The sequence below is a fragment of the Rhopalosiphum padi genome, chromosome 4 (genome assembly GCF_020882245.1).
Source record: "Rhopalosiphum padi isolate XX-2018 chromosome 4, ASM2088224v1, whole genome shotgun sequence".
Classification (NCBI taxonomy): Eukaryota; Metazoa; Arthropoda; class Insecta; order Hemiptera; family Aphididae; genus Rhopalosiphum; species Rhopalosiphum padi.
Window position 1 is genome coordinate 44116038 of NC_083600.1, and position 19155 is coordinate 44135192.

Consider the following 19155-nt stretch of genomic DNA (forward strand, 5'->3'; position numbering starts at 1 on the left):
AAAGTGAAAACGCACTATACTATGGTGTAAACTGCATAATGCATACTGCGTACAACAGTGCAACACGAGTACACGACGATTGCCTAGGACAATAGTAAAACAATTGCATAATATGTCGTACACACGTGGACTCGTTAAAAAATTTCACGAAAAACGGTCAACCCCCAAACAAGTATATTAATATATTAAAGACAATATATTATTATAATGTATGTACTTCGTATGATTAAAAAATTTGTAAAATGTACGGTAATTTATCGTTAACATTTTATTAATTTTGTCCGACAATACGACTTGTCACCCGTGCTGCAGTCGTGACGTTACGTCGAATGTCGATAGTTAAATGGTTTACATAAATCATAGTCGTTATAAGGTACCTATAACATTATAAGTGGGTAGGTAAACAATTAAAACGTATTCTCTACACAACTTGTCAGTTGTCAATATTTACTTTGAACTTATAAGCTATAACAATAATAGCACACAAATAGTGTAATAGGTACATAATACCAACAATAAATCTAACTAGCTAAATGTAAAAATCATTATTTATTATAATTTATCGTCAACAAAAAATTGGTACATTTCGACGTTAAATAGTGTCAACATTCAACAGTGATTGTAACTCGAAAGTTGTAACGCGGCGATTGTGTAAACAGCAAAAGCATAGTAGGTACGATAATAATGTTCGTGTATTATGTGTAGTAGGTATATGTGTGGAATACGAAATAATGAAACCACAATGACGTCAAAATGATAAGAATTTGATAAATATTGTGATGTTGATTGTGAGTTATGACACGGACCTTATTGTTTTCAAAATCGTTAACTGGTTAGGACTGTTGGGAAGTATTAAATTTTTTTTTTGAATTTACTTCCTTTTATAGTAATCGTTGTAGACCTTGAATAGTATTTATTTGTTATATATTACTAATTATCTGTTATCATATTATTATTGGCTATTTTGGACCGTACAGAGGATTGCAATAGTGCTCAAACAATGGTGGACCGATTAGGTGAGCAATACCTATTTTATTTCATTTTTTTAATTGAAACTTAACTTTTATCCGTATGTAAATAATTATTTGAATTTTCAGTAAATAGCGAGGCAAATGCCCGTCGCATTACTATGGTCGAGAGTTGTTTCGGTAGCTCAGGACAAGTAAGTGAAATCCCAACTACTGAGTGTTTGAAAAAATTACACATACTTAGTTTTGTTATTATATACTATTACTTGATACATTTCTGTACTTAACATTACAGCCGTTAGCCGTTCCTGGACGTGTATTAGTTGGTGAAGGTGTATTGACAAAAATTTGTCGAAAAAAACCAAAACCTAGACAGTTTTTTTTATTCAACGATATTTTAGTTTATGGAAATATACTTATAAATAAAAAAAAAGTAAATATAATTGTAAACAGTATATAACCATTTACTAATGTTCATCAATTTGTTCTAGTATAACAAACAGCATGTTATACCATTAGAAGAAGTAAAATTGGAATCTTTACAAGATGAAGGGCGTAAGTTACGAAATCTATTACTAAGTGTTACTCAACTGATTGCTATTAACATATTTTAATAAAAATGTATCATTATGTATCCTAATGTTAAGAGTTAAGAAACGGTTGGTTAATTCGGACGGCGTCTAAGTCATTTGCTGTCTATGCGGCCACTTCCACTGAAAAACAAGAATGGATGGCACACATTAATAAATGTATTGAAGATCTGTTAAGAAAGAGTGGTAAAAAAGCAGTAGAAGTCCATGCTGCGGTATGGGTTCCAGATTCTGAAGCCAATGTTTGCATGCACTGTAAAAAGACTCAATTCACAGTCCTCAATCGAAGAGTAACTGCATTATAAAAAAAATTATAAATATTCTATTATACTTTTTAAAATTGTAATTTTTTCATTGGGTTTCAGCATCATTGTCGTAGCTGTGGTACTGTAGTGTGTGGTCCATGTTCTAGTAAACGATTTTTATTACCAAATCAATCAACTAAACAATTACGTGTCTGCCTAAATTGTTTTGATAAACTATCTAGAGATAAAGCACAACAAAACAGTACTAACCTCAACTATCTCAGAAACTGTATGTATACATTATTAATTACCTATTGAAAATCTTTTTGTCTCTTCAATAATGAATTCTAATTTATAGCCTTAAAAGATCGTAGTGAATCTTCTGGTGACGATGATTCTGATGATGATGATAATTTTGTCCCGTCAACTACAACACCAGAGCAAGTATGTACTTGATAAAATTAGTCTTTTTCTACTTACTTACAATACATTTTTGTTTAATTTACAGCCGAAATTCTACTGATTTTACCATGTAAATGAGTAATTTCTTTGTTTTACTAACATTTTCTATGATGTTTGTTGTTCATGGAATCATCTAATTTGACAAGAGTTTACATCATAATTGTTTATATTCTAGTAAAAACATATACTATTTAACCTTATCAAATAATTCAAACTAAAACCATAGATCTATTATTTTATATAATGTGTAAAATCCGAATTATATATTTGTGATACCTTGTTAATAGTATTGTTAAGTTGTTCTTATCAATATTAATTTATTCAATGTCTAGTTAATATTAAATATTAGTCTATTATATTTATTTTTCAAAGTATTCTTATTTGATAATAATTTATTTTTACAATGAAAAAGACCAAATAATATTATTCATTTGGGTCGTTAATGTTTAAGAATTTATACATAAGTCAATTTTTAATGTTTGAATGGGATGGATTTATTTTTATTACATTATAATTATAACTATTAATTATTATCACTTTTTCTAACTTGTTTTTTTATGTATTTTTTTCTGTAATTAAACTACTAGCTGTTATTAAAAAAAAACCCGAAGAATTCAATAATCACAGTATTACAGTTAGTGTTACCATTTTAAATATTGTTTTTATTATTATATTATTATTTAATGTAACTAGTATAATATAAAATATAAAGCAATATATAACTATTTGGTTTCAGAAAAAAAAATTGTATTGACAAACATCATACTAATTTAAAACATAAGTTTAAATATAGTCGCAGTCACTTCCTTGTTGATTTTTTGTTGATGTTTGTTGTTGAACACCTTATTAATTAAACGTGATTGCTGTGCTTCCGTTAGTGGTACATTGAGTTCAATGGAGTGTTTCATAATTTCTTTACATTGGCGAACATTTCCTAATGTGTCTAAAATATAAATAAAAAATATATTTTTTTAAATCAATACCGACTGAATAATAATATTTAAATTGTCAATTATAAAAACTATTTTAATATTATTAAAATAATATACTTGTACAAATATGTATAATTATTATTAATGTTTTTTTTTTTTTTATGAACATTTATTTAACAATAAAATATTTTTGAATTAAATTGTTGTTATTTTTTACATAACAAAAACTACTAATCTAATCTTTAAGTAAATTTATAAGTATGGTGGTGTTCAAATTTAATACCACAGCAGTACAGCACAAAACCACTACTATAATAATAATATAAATTAATTAGCACATAGCCTCTTATTTATTTCAATCTCAAAATAAACATTTGATTATGCAAATAAAATATTAAATCATGAATAGAAATTCTACTAAGTTCAATTAATTCATGCTTTTTATAGTAAATTTGTATTTCTAACATCTATCATTGATGTTCACTAGTATAGGTATTGTACTATTCATACTTGTCATAACATAATTATTATCAGTAATAACTAGTGACTAATTGGCAATTTCACCGTTATCATTCATAACAACCTCATCATAGTTAACTTAATTAAATTAATTTTATGAAATTAACATGTAAAATGTTAAATGACTAAATATGTTTTTATATTGGTATATTACACCTTAATATTAATTTTTTTTGGAAGGGGTGGGCAAGCAGTGAAAAGTATATATTTCACTTATGAGCCTAACCTAGCTTTTAGAAGAAGCATATTTCATAATTATAAATTAGTATATTTTTTTTATTAAATAGAAAAATCATTTGCTATTGATTTTAAATAGTATGAATATATTATCAGGTTAACTGTTATGTGTACCATTTATGGTACATCAATCATTTGCATTCAAGCTAACATAAAAAAGTGATTATGCCTTTCTCACTGTAAATCTAAAACTTAATAAAAAAAATCTATTATTTTAGTTTAATATGTAATTATAAGATAATTTTGTAATGAAATTAATTAATTTGTTTGACTAGTGGGCTACAAATATTTCCCTATGTTTAAATAATATTTACATTTACCTTATTTTACCCAATTTGGATATTCTTACTCTATGTATTGGATAAACAAGTCACTTTTTGGCCAATACCAGTGTACCAATTATAGGGCACAAAAACTTATTGACAAAACAAGTGTATATGTACCTCCCCAGGACCCCAGATAAAATACTTACATAGCAGTTAACCTGTTATAATAAGTAACCTAATATTTATATTGTTAGCAAAAATTATTTATTCAATAATACATATTTGATAAATAAAATTTCAATAAAAAATATGTAAAAACTATAAATATAATATACTCACAATAATACTCAAACAGAGAACTTAAAATCCATTGATAAGGTTCCATTTGTTTATGCTTTAATAAAATTATTAATATTTTTTGAACATAATCAATTTTATGAGTTTTTAATAATTTTCTTGTAAGGGCTGGTATAAGGTACTGTACATTTTCTATTAAATTAGTATTTTTTTGTATTAACTTTTCTGCTTCTAGGTTGTCATTATATAATTCACTTAAAAATAAATACTTCCACAGGATGCACATTGGATGATAATCTCCATATTTGATAACTATCGAGTTGACAAATGTTGAAACCATAACTACTGATGCAGCACCGTGCGATTTGACTATAGTATGAATAATAGGTTCTAATACGTGATTGACTTTTGTAGACTCTATAGAGTAGGACGATTCAAAAATTTTAAACATGCTATGCAAATTACCATTTGTCCAATATGCTTCTGCAAAATTCATTTGTAATTCAGATTCCTTAATGCAATTTCCATACTTTTTGTTGAGTCTCTCGATTAATACTAAACCATTAATTTTGCCATGTCTTGCCATTGTTAACCTGAATTGATTTAATGCACTTTCGCTGACTTGGGAATAGCCATCCAAGCATTGCTGTAGATATGTGGTTAAATGGTCTGGATCATCGCAAAGTTCAAAAATAGAATTTGATTTGACTCTTAATAATTTATTGTTTTTAGAGACAAAATTGTCTGATTTCCATTTCATCATATTTTCTAGAACGAGACTGTTTGTAAATACATCTAATGCATCATGGTGGTAGTTGCAAATTGAATTTTCCAATTTATGTACTTTGTCGTCTACAGTAAATGTGTTTTTATTTGAGATCATATTTAAACATACAAAGCTTTTTGATGTTTCACATTTTGAACAAATATTAAAAAGTAACGTATTACGCAATCTAAACATCTAACCTTCTAACCGTTTAATAAAAGATTTAATAAAATTATTGTACTTAAGTACTTCAAAAGTTCTTAAAACAGTTAAAACATATTATTTAATTACCTAGGTATGTTCAGTTTTTAAAAAAAAAAAAAACCTTATAACAAATTAACAAAAATGAATTAAATCAAACAAGTAAAAACATTAACCATAATTCTAAAAATTATTTTCTAAGCTAATTATTATTAACAAACATAAAAAATTAGTAAAATAGTAATTACTCTATATAGTATGTACTCATATTGGGAAATTACTATTTTATTTTCAAAGTATCAGATGTGATTGTTATCAAACACACGCGGTATCTGGGTTATGACAGTTGAGATTATGGTTGTGATACCGTTGTTAAATGTTGATAGTTTCAAGTTTGTTATTACTTGATTATTTTTTAGCTTTAGCATAGCTACTTTATACTTAGAATATTTAGGTATTTTTATTGTACTTGCGATTTTACTTGAATTGTTATTCTTTTACCACTTTTAAGCTCTGAATAGTTGTTGATATTTTACCGCATTTACACTCAAGTAGTACTGTGTGTATAAAAGATTGTTTTGTGATAATATACAAAATATCTTACGATGGACACTTTGGCTGAGATCAAACGAAAAATAGACTCTGGAAATACAATTTCAGTAACTGCTGTAAATATAGCTCAATGATCATTGTTTATTAGACTTATAAATACTTACCTAATTCAAATGTTATTCGTTTTTAGGCAACGGACAATCTAGTTAATATGATTAAGTCTAAAATCAAAGGAAACCGTTCAGACATGACAAATGTAATTATTCATTTTTATTTTATTTCTTCTTATATTTTCAATAATATATACCTGTGTTTCATTATATACAAAAATACTGAGGTTACAGGCTAAACCATACATGACTAGGTACTACTTGAGATTGATACCCACATATACAGTTGACTCTTGGTAATTTAAAAATGTTAGAAGATTTAAAAAATTGAAATATTAAAAATGTTGAGATATCAAAAACCTATTAACAATATGGCATTTGAATAAAATTATTAATTATATTGAAGTTATATTTAGGTTTGAGTTACCAAAAGTTGATTGTATTATATAAATTTAACTAATTAAGACTCAATAACGATTTCATGTAATTCATTTGATTATAGATTCCTGAAATGTTACTCCTTCAAGAATATTGTTGTAACCCAAATCCAATCATCAGTACTACAACATTACGAGCTTTGTGTACATTCATGATGTCTAATAACTATCAAAACCAATTGTTAATTGACTGGTTAGTTGTCCTAAATCCTCAAATTAAATGTAGAACTGGATTTATACAAGAAATATTTGAATTAATAGTTTTTGGATTGAAAAACAAAGACATTAGCAACAATAACATCAATGATCTGGTTGACATTTTAATAAAAATAATGGATGAAAGTATTGAAGAATGGCATGTAATTTTGTTTCACATGAAAATCAGTACACATTTTGATGATTATGAGTAATAAGTTATTTTAACTAATTGGGATTATTCATACTTATATGTATACATTTTAAAGAGTAAATCTTACTATGAATTAAAATTAATATTTTAGGTTTATAAAAGGCTGGTTAAATGTCACAAAACGATTATTCAAATTCATTTTTTTGTCTCAAACATCATCAAATCATCGTTCTATGTTTGTCAGACTATTTGTTGAAATACTCAACTCTGCATCTGATTATGATTTATTATTTGAAATTTATTCTTGGCTACAGGTGAAATATATATGAATACTGAATTTATTATTTTAAATATTGTCATATTTTTATTACAGTTTGTGGTTATTATTTATTACAGATAGATAATCTGGATGACATTCTATTTCTAAACAATATTTTAGAAGAATTTTGTATCACAATTCCAGATACACTACATACAACCAAATATAATTTATGTTTGTGTGTAATTCAAACAACAATCCAACTTATTTCACATGGTTTTGATCCAACTTCCATGTTCCAACGTTTGAATAGTCTTTTGATATTATGCCCATGCGCGTCTGATATTTTATTGCTATGTTGTTCAAGAACTCTAAGTTTATGCTCTTCAAAATTTGTACACAAAACTATCGACTTTTGTAATAAACATTGTTTTTTTTCATCAATAATTTTTATTTTACTTACAACATTTTGGCAATTTTTTTTTAGGCTTGAATATTATTCAAAAGTATGGGTGCCATAAAATAATTGCACAGACTGTCGTGGCAAGCATTTTGCAATGGAGTAATACAAAATTAATTGATAATGAAAAAATGACTATGATTTTGTCAATTTTTAACTCTGATAGTAAGATTTTAGCTTAGATTTAATGAATATATTTGTATCTTTTATTTTATATTTTTAGTTGCTGTATCCAAGTCATGTGCTAATAATCATAAGTTACATCCATTTTTATCAAGTGATTCATTTTTAATGACATCATACTCATTGATAATGTAAGACTTTATTAGCATATTTGTGTAACTGTGCTGAATGTACATTATAATATATTGTATAAACCTATAAACTAACTTAACTATTAATTATTTTGATTTTTTAGATTATGTCCAGAGTTTAGTGACAAGCAGTTTACCTCAAAATGGTTGTCTGAGATTAATCATACTGGCGATTTATTAAATGATACTCAATTTAATTTTTATTTGGCAGGTCTTTATTTAAGTAAGATCTGTGATCGCTCTCAACAAAAGACTATATTAAAATTATTAAATAAACAGTTTTTGTTGTCATTAATTTCATATTCTATGGATCGAGAAATAAATCATTATGGTAGATTTGATTTAATGAAAGTCATACCTACAGCAGCTTGTGTACCGGTTAGTTTATTATTTTTATATTTGAATAATAAATATATTTATATTTAGTTATATGTCTACACTGAAATAAATGTACCACAAATAACTAATGATTTTACTAATAAATAATAATAATCATTATTTTTTAAATAGAAAAAAAAATCATTATCATAATTAATTTTCAATTAAGTTTTCCAATTTCAAAGCACTTACCATTGATCAAAAACTTAATTATAATTACCTTTAAACATTTAAAAATTGTTCGTAATTTTACCAGTAGTTTAAAAAAAGTTGTTGATTAAAACAAGTATAAGGTAAAAAACGTTGATTAGTTGTACAGTTTGATGATTTTTTTTTTTTATACTTTTTTGTTTCATTATAATTTAGTTAAAATACCAATCACAATGAAAGATTACAGTTAATTTCAAATTTTATTAAATTACTACCTAATTATTTTATTGTAATAAATACTTTAAATAATAATAAAAATATTTTAAAATAAATGTAAACATTTTCTTTATATAAGTGTTGTAGGCTGAGGAAAAATCTATTACATTTGCTTCAGAAAACTTTTAGTAAAAGATTCTTAATTAATAAATGGCTAATTTAAAATCACTGATTAATTTTTATATTATGTTTTTCTTAGTCTAAAATATCTACTATTTAATTGTATTAATTTTTAGCAGTGTACACAATTACAATGCGCTATATAAAATAATTCTAAGTTGTAGACATTTTCTTACTAATATATTTTTCTAAGACATTGTGAAGTGTCTACTAAACCTTACACTTATATATTAATTTTATTTATCTTTTATAGGAAAACATTTCATTAATAATAAGTTTGATAAAACGTTTTGAAAATAGCAACGATGAAACACTGAATAAATTAAGTATTGATATGTATTATGACCTATGGATAACAGAAGTTAGGTGTTACAGATTTTTATTGTATTGTTTATCAAAAGATAAACCAGGATGGCAGTGGAATGTTGTTAAGTCATATACTATTAGAAAAATGGTCAAATCAAAGTAATAATAACACTAAAAATAAGTATAGAACAAATATTGATTGTAAAATTACATTTTATTTTTAGTCCTAATTCAGACTTAGTATCTGTTTTGAAACAAATGCTTGGATTTTACATAAAACACTCTATGCACTTACCAATGAAATTGACATTTGAATCTTTAGTAGATTTGTGTCAAGCTGAGTACATGAATCCAGAATCTCTTAAAAATATGATTGATAAGAGCAATTTAGACATTCACCATCCTTCTGTTATATCTAGGTATGGTATGAGTAAAATTGAATTAAAATTATGATGAAAAAAAAACTAATGATGTTTAATGTTTATTTTGTATTTGTATAGTTATTGTAATTTATTGATGATTTCATCAAATCAAATAACAGAACATGACAAACGCAATGGTTTTTTCCAAAAGTTATGGTCTATGGTATTACACTCCAATGATAATACCGTTAAATGTGCTCTTAAGTAAGTTTAAATTCCCCAAACCTTTATACAATTTTAATTTTAATGTTTTAGGGCTTTGTCTGGCACAGATTTAGAAACAATGCCTTTCAATGTTTTACCAAAAATATTTCAAAGTTATCCAAAAGTTGTAACACAGTTGGAGGATTCAGAAAAATTGGATTTATTTAATGGACCTATACCTGGTAACATTGTTGTTATTTTTTTATTAGTCATTCAATCAATTGTTCTTTCTATTTTAATAATAAAATATGTATTGTTAATATAGGCGAATGTTGGGTAAAATTTCTACAAAGTATTAACAAAAAATTTATCAATGAAGCTCAAATGATGTTATCAGCTTGGCTTAGGCGAGAGTTGGAAAAAAATGTCATAATAAGAGTCCAATCAGACAGTTAGTGTTATAATAAAATATCGTTTTTTGGTATGCAGTTAATTTAATTTTTATTTACAGATGAACCAAAAAATTTAAAACATCTTTCTGATCATAGCATTGCCCGAGGGTTAATGTCATTTATTGTTCCTAAACGAAAACAAATGTTGGATGCTGATGAAGATACTAAAGTGGCTTGTTTAGCTGTAATTAATGGTGCTGATAAACCAATGTATCCATTTGATTGGGGTTTTTTAGAAAAATATGTGATTGAAGGGCCCAGCAATAAACTTTGGAAAGAATCAGTTATGTTAATTGCAAAACAATCAATAAAATCTACTTCAGCATTTAGACTTCTCCATAAATGCTATGATCATCGCTCAAATTTTGATGTAAAATTCATATTCTCAAATATTTGTTTAGTTTTTTGTTTATAAATCATATTGAATATTTTTTCAGACAAATCAAATTAAATTACTGGTTACAGTATTATATAAAGTTTCCAATATTATTTTTCATGATTTACAAAAGCAGTTTGTGACAGACGTAGTCAATGAAATTTTAAATAACATACATAAAACACATTCTAACAGCAATTTAGGTATAGTTCTTAGTTACTATTATTTTAAATAAATAAGCAATTTTTATTTATTTGTATGCATATAATATATTGTATTTTAATTTTAAATATTTTCAATGTTGTAGATGTTGACATGTTATGTCATATTTTATCAGAATTTAAACAAATATTACAAAGTCCCCAAACAAATATGGAAAATGTACACTTTATTTGTGATATTTTACAAAATATCTGGTGTACAATAAATTTGGAAAATAAGGTTTCTGTTTATTCAAAAAATAAGACAAAAATATTTATTTTGATTAATTATAGGAAATACTTTATGCATTCCTTGATTGCTGCTTAACCATGCCAACTGAAATGCTGAAAAATTTAAGACCGTATCCAGTTCAAGAATCAATGCTACTAAAGTTTATAATTCTTTGCAGTGCACAGAATTTTATTTCTAGTAACACATCCTTCGATTCACTGAATGAATGTGTCCAAGCATGCAATCAGTTTTTCAAGTACAGTTGTTTTTCATTACAACCACTAAAGATTTATTTTAAGTCATATATTTTTTTTTTTTTTAGAAATCACCAATTTTTATATGATACAGTTATTGAAGTCTTTAAACTCAAAATGTTCGTTCCATATCACAATGAGTTAATAGCTAATTTCATGATTTATTTAACCAGTTTTATAAAGAAAACAAATTCCTTTACAAATGTTAGTATTGTTAAATTATAAAAAATGTTTTATTTGTTTTTTATTTTTGTAGCATTTTTATATTTTGTGCATATTTATTTTAACAAAATATCCTACTTATGAAGTTTTTAAATGTTTATTTCAGGATTTATTTGATATATTATGCTCAATTTTCATTAATCTCATAGTCACATTATCAGGATATAATACTATGAGTTTCATTGATAACAGAAAACTTAACAGTTCAGTTTTTCCTGTTGCTTTAGCAACTTATTCTAAAAATACATCGCAGGTAAGAATAATTCATTCAATTTGTTTTTCTTTGTTAAAATATTTTTTTTATAGTCTTCTAGGGTTATTGAATGGCTTAAAACTATGATAGCCAATTCATCTTTGCCTGAAGAATATTCTAAATTGTTCTACTGTTGTTTAGCTGCATTTAAAAATGACAAATGTTTATTAGTATGGGCAAACAAAAAAAAGATCATATTACACTGACCATCATTCTAAACAATAAAGGTAATTTAATGTCTGTCTGCTTTACCATTCATACTTGCTGTATCATTTGACTTGTAACCATTTGGATTCATGGTTTGCCATTTCCAAAAGTCTCTACCTAAAATGTATAATATTATATAATGTGTTATTTATATTATATTTATTTTACATTATCAATGTTTTATATTAACATACACATATCTTCTAAGGTATATCTAGCTGTCCAACCAAGATCAACTTTTGCGAAATCACAATTGGCATACATTGATTCTATGTCACCTTCGCGGCGTGCTTCAATTGTATATGGTACTTTGACACCTGTTACTTTTTCAAAGGTTTTTACAAAATCCAATACAGAAGTTCCTTGCCCGCTTCCTAAGTTATAAATCTGTAATCATAATTATAATTAACATATAATAATAATAAATACATCTCAATAAATTATACATTTGTTTTTTTAATAATATTTGATTATGTTGATATTATTATTAATTTATATATTTTTTTCCTTGTATTAAAACATAAATTGCTCTATTAGGTGCCTATAACAAAATCACTTAAAAATGCATAACACATTTTGTAAAAATTTAATTTATTAACACACTTCCTTATGGTCCTATAATGTAAATTTGTATATATCATACATGAAATCATATAGGTAGTGTGAAACACTGAATATTTTTAGTTTTAGTCACCTGTAAATGTGCATGCTTTGATTGTAATTTTTTTAAAGCTGCCACGTGCCCTTCAGCTAAGTCCATGACATGAACATAATCTCTTATACCTGCAAACAATGGAATTTATGAAAAACTAATAACGAAACATTGTTGTTGTATTACGTGTAAAGTGTAAATGATATTATGTACCGGTGCCATCAGGGGTTGCATAATCTCCACCGTAGATCGACAACCTGGGTTTCTTCCCTAACGCCACTTGCGCTATGTATGGCATTAAGTTTGAAAAGTTTGTCGTTGGGTCTTCTCCGATCAATCCCGACGAATGAGCTCCTACCGGATTAAAGTATCTCAGGCTCACTATGTTCCATTTCTTTTTATATAAAACAGAAAAAAAAATCGAAACGTTTAATTCGTGACGTCAAATCAACACACCGCAAACTACTTGTATAATATAAAATATTATGTGGATGCTTTTAGACTAGAGTTATTATATTTATATTATTTGATCAGTAGGTATTTACTTGCTCGGAGTTAACGACGTCTTTGAGTATCTCTTCGATGAAATATTTCGTACGGCCGTACACATTGGTGACATTGCCAATTGGGTGACTTTCAGTTATGGGCAAAAACGACGGGTTCCCATAAACGGTACACGAGCTGGAGAACACTAGCTGGTAACATCCGTGATTGGCCATCACCTCCAGAAGATTCATTGCGCCTATTATGTTGTTCTTGTAATACATGAGAGGTTGTTTCATCGATTCGCCGACCGATTTCACTGCAGCAAAGTGTATAACACAGTCGAATTTATGCTATAACATCGGTTCACAACGATCACATAAAACGATGGTGTAATAGTAACATTATAATATTATACAGATAGATTGATTTTGTTTAATGTAAGTAATTATATCTGAAGAGGCTCGGAATTCTACGCAATAAGACATTATTACACACTACATGGGTAGGTAGGCCCTCAAAAATAATAAAATATGCCTATACAACACATGATATTATTATGTAAGTAAATTTGTCTCAGTGTTCTGATATTGGAGGGTCACCCGCTTAAAAGTGTTTCTAGTCCCTCTAAAATCTCAAAAATAATTTTAATATTTTTATTTCTGAATACCTTCTTGTCGAAAATGTCTATCGAAAATTACTCTGAAATTCAGAATATAGAATATTTTCTAAAAATTGGAAACAATTTTGACTGAATAAAAAATGCCTTATACTTAACACGTAGTTCTTAGGTAAGTATACAACAAAAACTACCAACCTACTGTCATTAATTTGAAAATAAATTATAACAACTTGCTTTGCTACATGTTCGGTTTGAATTCAAAAATTCAACTTTGATCTCTTAACGGTTATCGAGTTAAACGGTGCGCATGTGTTTTCAATATTTTTAAATTACTTTATAAGAATAACTTTGGAGTGACATTGTATCACCTAACTTTTCAACCTTAAAGGTATTTCATTTAAAAATGTCACGCAGTTTTAAATACAACAATATAATACGCTGCCCTAAAGCACGTTTTAAAATATTCATTTCTAATTATTGTATTATGGTTTCTGTGTGATTTTTGATTCACGTCGATTTGTTAATTCTGACATCCTGTTAAGTCCTCATAAGATTTTTGCTATTTCTATATTGATTTTTAAACAAACTCGGTACCTACCTATTTATGGTTAAATTTACGGTATCTATTATAGAGGTACTCTTCTATAATATTATAAACGGGTGACGGGCTCCATCGTTCAATACCTTTACAGATGTTAAACAAAAAACATTCGTATAAGTCAATATTTGGATTAATGCATTGTATAATAAACGAATAATACGAATTTGTGTTGGATCAAATATTATGTTAATTATTTATACGGAATATTTATCATTGGTGCGGGCAAGAGGTGTTTGTCAGCATTTACACATGTTCCATATCAATCGTGTTTTTAATTAGATTTTCTCACTGGGATATTGTATGTTAAAAATTATCATATTTTTTAAAATACTTAAAATACCTAATCAATATATACCAACAATTTTAGCGTTTAATGGTAAATTTGATAGTTTAAATATATATTTTTATTGCATTGATGTTATTTTTTTATACAGTTGTATTTTACTTGGTAGCCTACCTACCTACTATAATATAAAGGTGGACCGCGTTCTACCAAAGTGTACCTATTATTGGTACATCGTCGTTTAAGTAGGTACTTATTTTATAATTGATTTTATATTATATAGTCGCATCTATGATGTTCATAATATTATATACCTAACCTAAGTTACATCTTACGTAAGAATGATCTTAAAATCACGGTGCAATAATATTACGAAATTCGAATGCATTAAATTCCGTGCCAGTCATGAATCGATTATTATAATTGGTAATTATTAATTAATATCACCATTATAAACGAAACGCATATAATGTCAGATCAATTCAATTATAGCCTATAGGTAAATAATAAATATATATATATATATATTGGTGTATATTATTTAAAAGAACGATGTTGTCCATAAAGAATAACACAATAATATTTTAAAACCAAATTGAGAACGAACGCATGATGGTTTTAGACTTAATGACTATGATGTTCAAATACTAATTTAAATGGCAAAAAATATTTTTCAAAAATAATAATTTTTTCGCGGGTTAAAAATTTCCGGTGCTAAATGCGCCTCGATAGAATAATAATAATAATAACAACAACACTAACGTATGTGTAATATAATAATATTAATGTAGGTACTTTGTCGAAAATGCTGTCCAGCTGCTGGACGTCCAACAGGTCGCACTTGTAAAAAGCGATCTCCTTGCCAGTGATGCGGCGAACCCGGTCCAAGCTGGCGGCGGTCTGCTCCTTGCCGACGCTGTTTGCGAAGTTATCGATGGCCACCACGTCGTAACCGGCTTCCAGCAGCGACAGTACGCAATGGCTGCCGATATATCCTGCACCGCCCGTGACAAAAACTGTCTTGATATTCGTCATGGTACCTATTATTTCTATCTTATAAATCGTGTGCTTGCAGCGTCTCCGTAGAAGAATTTCGTGGATTTTCGTGGCACGGTAGAGAGAACGGCACAAACGGTTGTCACGCGAATAATACTGTACCTATACACAGACTACGTACTCTTTACAATAATATTATTGTCTTTCTCGTGCGCGGAGCACGTTTGATATTATTATTTTCGTTTTCGATCGGGCGATCGAGAGAGGAGAGAGCGACCTGCTTCACGCACGCCGCACTATAAAGTGACGTGAATGCGTATCTTACCAAGCACACGTCGGTATCATTTGTAATTCGAACGCCGGATCGTATCGTCCTTGGCCTTGGACTCGTTCGGTCGGCGAAGAAGATCCGAACCGCAGTGGGGAAACGATTTATAAAAATATATGTATATTTATATTATACAGAGTGATTCCTTTATAAAAAAAACTGTCGGCCATTCTATCCGTAAATAAAAATAATTTTTTTTTTTATTTCTATTAGTTAAATGAGATTTTCTATTTTTTTTTTTTTTGTTAATGACATACATTTTTTATTATATATGTGTTCAGTAAGTCCTAAGATATTATAAGCCTATATAAGTAATTCATTGTTTAAATTACCACTTACCAGCAAGTAGTGCTCCAGCGCTTTGTGGACTTGTGGTGCATTTATTGATGGGACTTATAAAATATATTAATGCTTTTAACTATATAATTAGTAATTACATACAATATAATATTAGTGTAGTGTATAATTTTTATATTCTATTGGAATGTTCAAAATATATTATTTTACTTTGGTATTTATCAAGTAATAAATGTAAAAATTTTAATAATAATAAAAAAAAATATGGGTTAGAAACATCTTGAGTAATAATAACTTTGTTAATACCTATACATTATGTAACAAAAAAATATTTTCAAAAAACATATATAAAGGTATAACGATAAAATAATGTCTAATTCTTAATAGAAACTCCACCTGTAGGTAAGACCTGTAGGTTACACTATTAGAAGTAGTAAGTAGATAGGTCTGTTTTATAGTATAAATTATAAAATATAAATGGTACATAACAGTTACCAGCTACCTATGTATATAGTGACGAATGGCGATTTATATGTCGATCTTGAAACTGGTTTCCACTTTATGCCACGCGATCATCGTTCATTATTACTATTTTGTGTGTAGCCAAATGATATAACATAATATACACATGTGCTGCGTGCCATTTATTATTATTTATTATAATATAATGTAAACATGTAGGTGTCTAGTTATGTTAATAACAATTTTGCTCTTAGGAAATTATATTGGAATTCTGATGAAATTTTCAACACCGCATAACAGCAGTATTAATTCAGGTAATAAGTACGTTGCCTTTCAACTTGTCTTACTTGCTATTAAAGCGGTACCGTCAAATTGTATTGTTTTTTTCATATAGATATTATACCTTGTGTTCAATTATATTATGTGATTTTTTTTAGTACCTACCTATATACTTACATAATATTAGTATTTTACTAATTAAGTTTAGTAATAACTAATAAATAATAATTACACTGTTCACATCGAAAATCATTGAAACTATGACGATATCGTCGATATCTGATGGTTATAATAATATAATATAGGTATAATATGGTTCTGTATTATAAAAAAAAAATATTATTAAATTATTTTTTTTTAATTTCAAGATAAAATAATATACTATTGAGAAAAATCATTTCAAATTATAGATATACTTATCTTAGTTCTTATATATATATATATATTATATATTATACACGATTGAGCAGTAAACCTATATGCATCTAAAGTATATACATACAAAACTATTTTTTTTAATGTATTTGTTTGACAAAGCAGTATATGTATCTTCAATTCGTTGAGAAATATACCTACATTGTTAGTTTCATTTCTATTGTTTGAACTTTTGAGTGTATGTACTCTCAAGTTAATAATATCCTACGGCAATTTAAATTTTAAATGTCGTCATGTTAGAATTATAGTAGGTATGACGATTTAGTTTTGATTATTGCTTTACAACTGTGTATGTTAATGATTATATGTCACACCTCAATTATATTTATGCCAAATACGTGAGGATTAGATAGAATAACTATAAAAATGCATATGATTCACAGCACGATGGAATTTATTAAAGCATACTTATTCACGTCTCCAACTCCAATCACTATTTAATTATGTTTATAAACTTAAGAAATGTCTAAAAGACTTCATGGTTAATTTTACAAGTCACAATTTTTTCAAAACCTACTCAATGCACATTTATTTTGAATTTTAAGAATCTCGATAAGGATTAGCTAGATGTATCTTTAAAACAGAAATGTTGAGTAGGTAATTTTGAGTACTTAATTGGACAAAAAGGGGTTATTGAGGAATACACGCACAACAGTAAAGTATTTTTGGTGTCTATAATATAGATGAGCTCTATTTTTGCCTATAAATTATAATTATATTTATTTGAACGTTGAAAAAAAAGTTTGAGTAGGTATAATATTGTTTAAGCATAGTGGTAAACGATAGCAAAACGTTATCCGGCCACATGATAATATACGATAATTGGTTAACTAGAAGGAGATTATAGGTAGATTTAAGTTTTATATTCTTTAAAGAGGAAATAAAAGATAATATACTATGAAAATATAATTGAGAAAGATTTGAGGTGAGTTGATTTGATGCAAGTATACTATATAAAAAAAAAAAAGCTTTCATAGTAGATTTGAAGCGAATGGATAATATAAAATACAAAGGAAAGAAGCGTTAAAATGAATTAAAATATTCGAATACTGCACTTTCGGTAATTTGAATTCATAAACTATTTTGGAATTAAGACAGGAATTCATAGACCAACCTTAATGAATTTATGTAAAATATTATTTTATAGCAACTGAATATTTATGGTTTCGTGCGTATTATTTAGCAAAAACGCATAATGAATGTAATGATAATATTATATGCTGTGCATAATAAATATATAGGGGGTTTATGGGATTTGGAACTTTAAACATAGTTATATATTATTATACTATAGGTAGTATAAATCCAATTGTCGAATGTCATACTATTAATTATTATAAACAATAATTTATATCCCCCTCCCCGCCAATACATACACAGAGACCATTTGTTGACGAATAACACAAACAATCAAATGCGAATCGAAAATATTAAATAATAAAAACCACATATTTTTAATAAATGCGTCGACACGTCGATTAATACTATGTTGCATACTAAAACATTTTTTTTCCTAGTGTGTACAACACTATAGCTACACGCCGTGTTTACAAAATAGACGCACCATGGATTATGCAAATGGCTTTATTCCATTTAATATATATTTCGGCACGCGCGTAGTCTATGATACAATATTATTAAAAATAAAAATTATAGTTACTTAGTAATATTTTAATCGTTCGAATCACGACGATCGTAAGTCTGCGATCGAGTCCGATACAACTCGTAGTTCTGTAAAATGCGTGCGTACAACCAGTGTTG

At 27.2% G+C, this 19155-nt stretch overlaps 4 protein-coding genes across 6 annotated transcripts; 2 read left to right on the forward strand and 2 right to left on the reverse strand.

Moving 5' to 3' along the window:
* The first annotated feature begins 763 nt into the window (after window positions 1–763).
* Window positions 764–3397, forward strand: LOC132928295 (pleckstrin homology domain-containing family F member 2). Its single transcript, XM_060992862.1, has 8 exons — window positions 764–1016; window positions 1098–1162; window positions 1264–1401; window positions 1460–1523; window positions 1616–1848; window positions 1924–2092; window positions 2162–2247; window positions 2312–3397. The coding sequence occupies exons 1-8, from the start codon at window positions 1001–1003 to the stop codon at window positions 2324–2326; spliced, it is 786 nt and encodes a 261-aa protein (XP_060848845.1). The 5' UTR covers window positions 764–1000; the 3' UTR covers window positions 2327–3397.
* LOC132928292 (uncharacterized) lies at window positions 2907–5723 on the reverse strand. Its single transcript, XM_060992860.1, has 2 exons — window positions 4559–5723; window positions 2907–3208 (listed from the first exon to the last, which is right to left on the reverse strand). Exons 1-2 carry the CDS (start codon window positions 5475–5477, stop codon window positions 3036–3038), a joined length of 1092 nt encoding a protein of 363 aa, XP_060848843.1. The 5' UTR covers window positions 5478–5723; the 3' UTR covers window positions 2907–3035.
* A 135-nt stretch (window positions 5724–5858) lies between these two features.
* LOC132928291 (uncharacterized) lies at window positions 5859–12401 on the forward strand. 3 transcript variants are annotated; one of them, XM_060992858.1, is made up of 21 exons: window positions 5859–6151; window positions 6226–6291; window positions 6648–6988; window positions 7083–7245; window positions 7328–7607; window positions 7678–7815; window positions 7874–7964; window positions 8069–8342; window positions 9142–9353; window positions 9419–9613; window positions 9695–9820; window positions 9872–10002; window positions 10086–10211; window positions 10272–10582; window positions 10650–10791; window positions 10896–11029; window positions 11083–11276; window positions 11343–11478; window positions 11603–11749; window positions 11803–11976; window positions 12165–12401. In XM_060992858.1, exons 1-20 carry the CDS (start codon window positions 6089–6091, stop codon window positions 11953–11955), a joined length of 3423 nt encoding a protein of 1140 aa, XP_060848841.1. In that variant the 5' UTR covers window positions 5859–6088; the 3' UTR covers window positions 11956–11976; window positions 12165–12401. The 3 variants fall into 3 exon arrangements, with proteins under 3 accessions (XP_060848841.1, XP_060848840.1, XP_060848842.1); XM_060992857.1 differs by having other exon boundaries at window positions 11803–12401; XM_060992859.1 differs by lacking the exons at window positions 5859–6151; window positions 6226–6291 and having other exon boundaries at window positions 6648–6775; window positions 6844–6988; window positions 11803–12401.
* Window positions 11896–15910, reverse strand: LOC132928294 (UDP-glucose 4-epimerase-like). Its single transcript, XM_060992861.1, has 6 exons — window positions 15393–15910; window positions 13154–13444; window positions 12822–13002; window positions 12651–12739; window positions 12151–12343; window positions 11896–12073 (listed from the first exon to the last, which is right to left on the reverse strand). The coding sequence occupies exons 1-6, from the start codon at window positions 15630–15632 to the stop codon at window positions 11982–11984; spliced, it is 1086 nt and encodes a 361-aa protein (XP_060848844.1). The 5' UTR covers window positions 15633–15910; the 3' UTR covers window positions 11896–11981.
* Between the last annotated feature and the right edge of the window lie 3245 nt (window positions 15911–19155).

Excerpts from the sequence above, each read along its gene's own strand:
- LOC132928295 (XM_060992862.1), top strand. Across the intron at positions 1,163-1,263 it reads GTTTCGGTAGCTCAGGACAA|CCGTTAGCCGTTCCTGGACG; the intron begins GTAAGTGAAATC and ends TTAACATTACAG. Across the intron at positions 1,849-1,923 it reads TCACAGTCCTCAATCGAAGA|CATCATTGTCGTAGCTGTGG; the intron begins GTAACTGCATTA and ends ATTGGGTTTCAG.
- LOC132928292 (XM_060992860.1), bottom strand. The coding sequence starts at position 5,477 with ATGTTTAGATTGCGTAATACGTTACTTTTTAATATTTGTTCAAAATGT. Across the intron at positions 3,209-4,558 it reads TTCTCTGTTTGAGTATTATT|ACACATTAGGAAATGTTCGC; the intron begins GTGAGTATATTA and ends TTTATATTTTAG.
- LOC132928291 (XM_060992857.1), top strand. The coding sequence starts at position 6,089 with ATGGACACTTTGGCTGAGATCAAACGAAAAATAGACTCTGGAAATACA. Across the intron at positions 7,816-7,873 it reads GTCAATTTTTAACTCTGATA|TTGCTGTATCCAAGTCATGT; the intron begins GTAAGATTTTAG and ends TTATATTTTTAG. Across the intron at positions 10,212-10,271 it reads AATAAGAGTCCAATCAGACA|ATGAACCAAAAAATTTAAAA; the intron begins GTTAGTGTTATA and ends TTTTATTTACAG.
- LOC132928294 (XM_060992861.1), bottom strand. The coding sequence starts at position 15,632 with ATGACGAATATCAAGACAGTTTTTGTCACGGGCGGTGCAGGATATATC. Across the intron at positions 13,445-15,392 it reads TGGACAGCATTTTCGACAAA|CATAAATTCGACTGTGTTAT; the intron begins GTACCTACATTA and ends CCGATGTTATAG. Across the intron at positions 12,344-12,650 it reads CAAAGCATGCACATTTACAG|ATTTATAACTTAGGAAGCGG; the intron begins GTGACTAAAACT and ends TTATGATTACAG.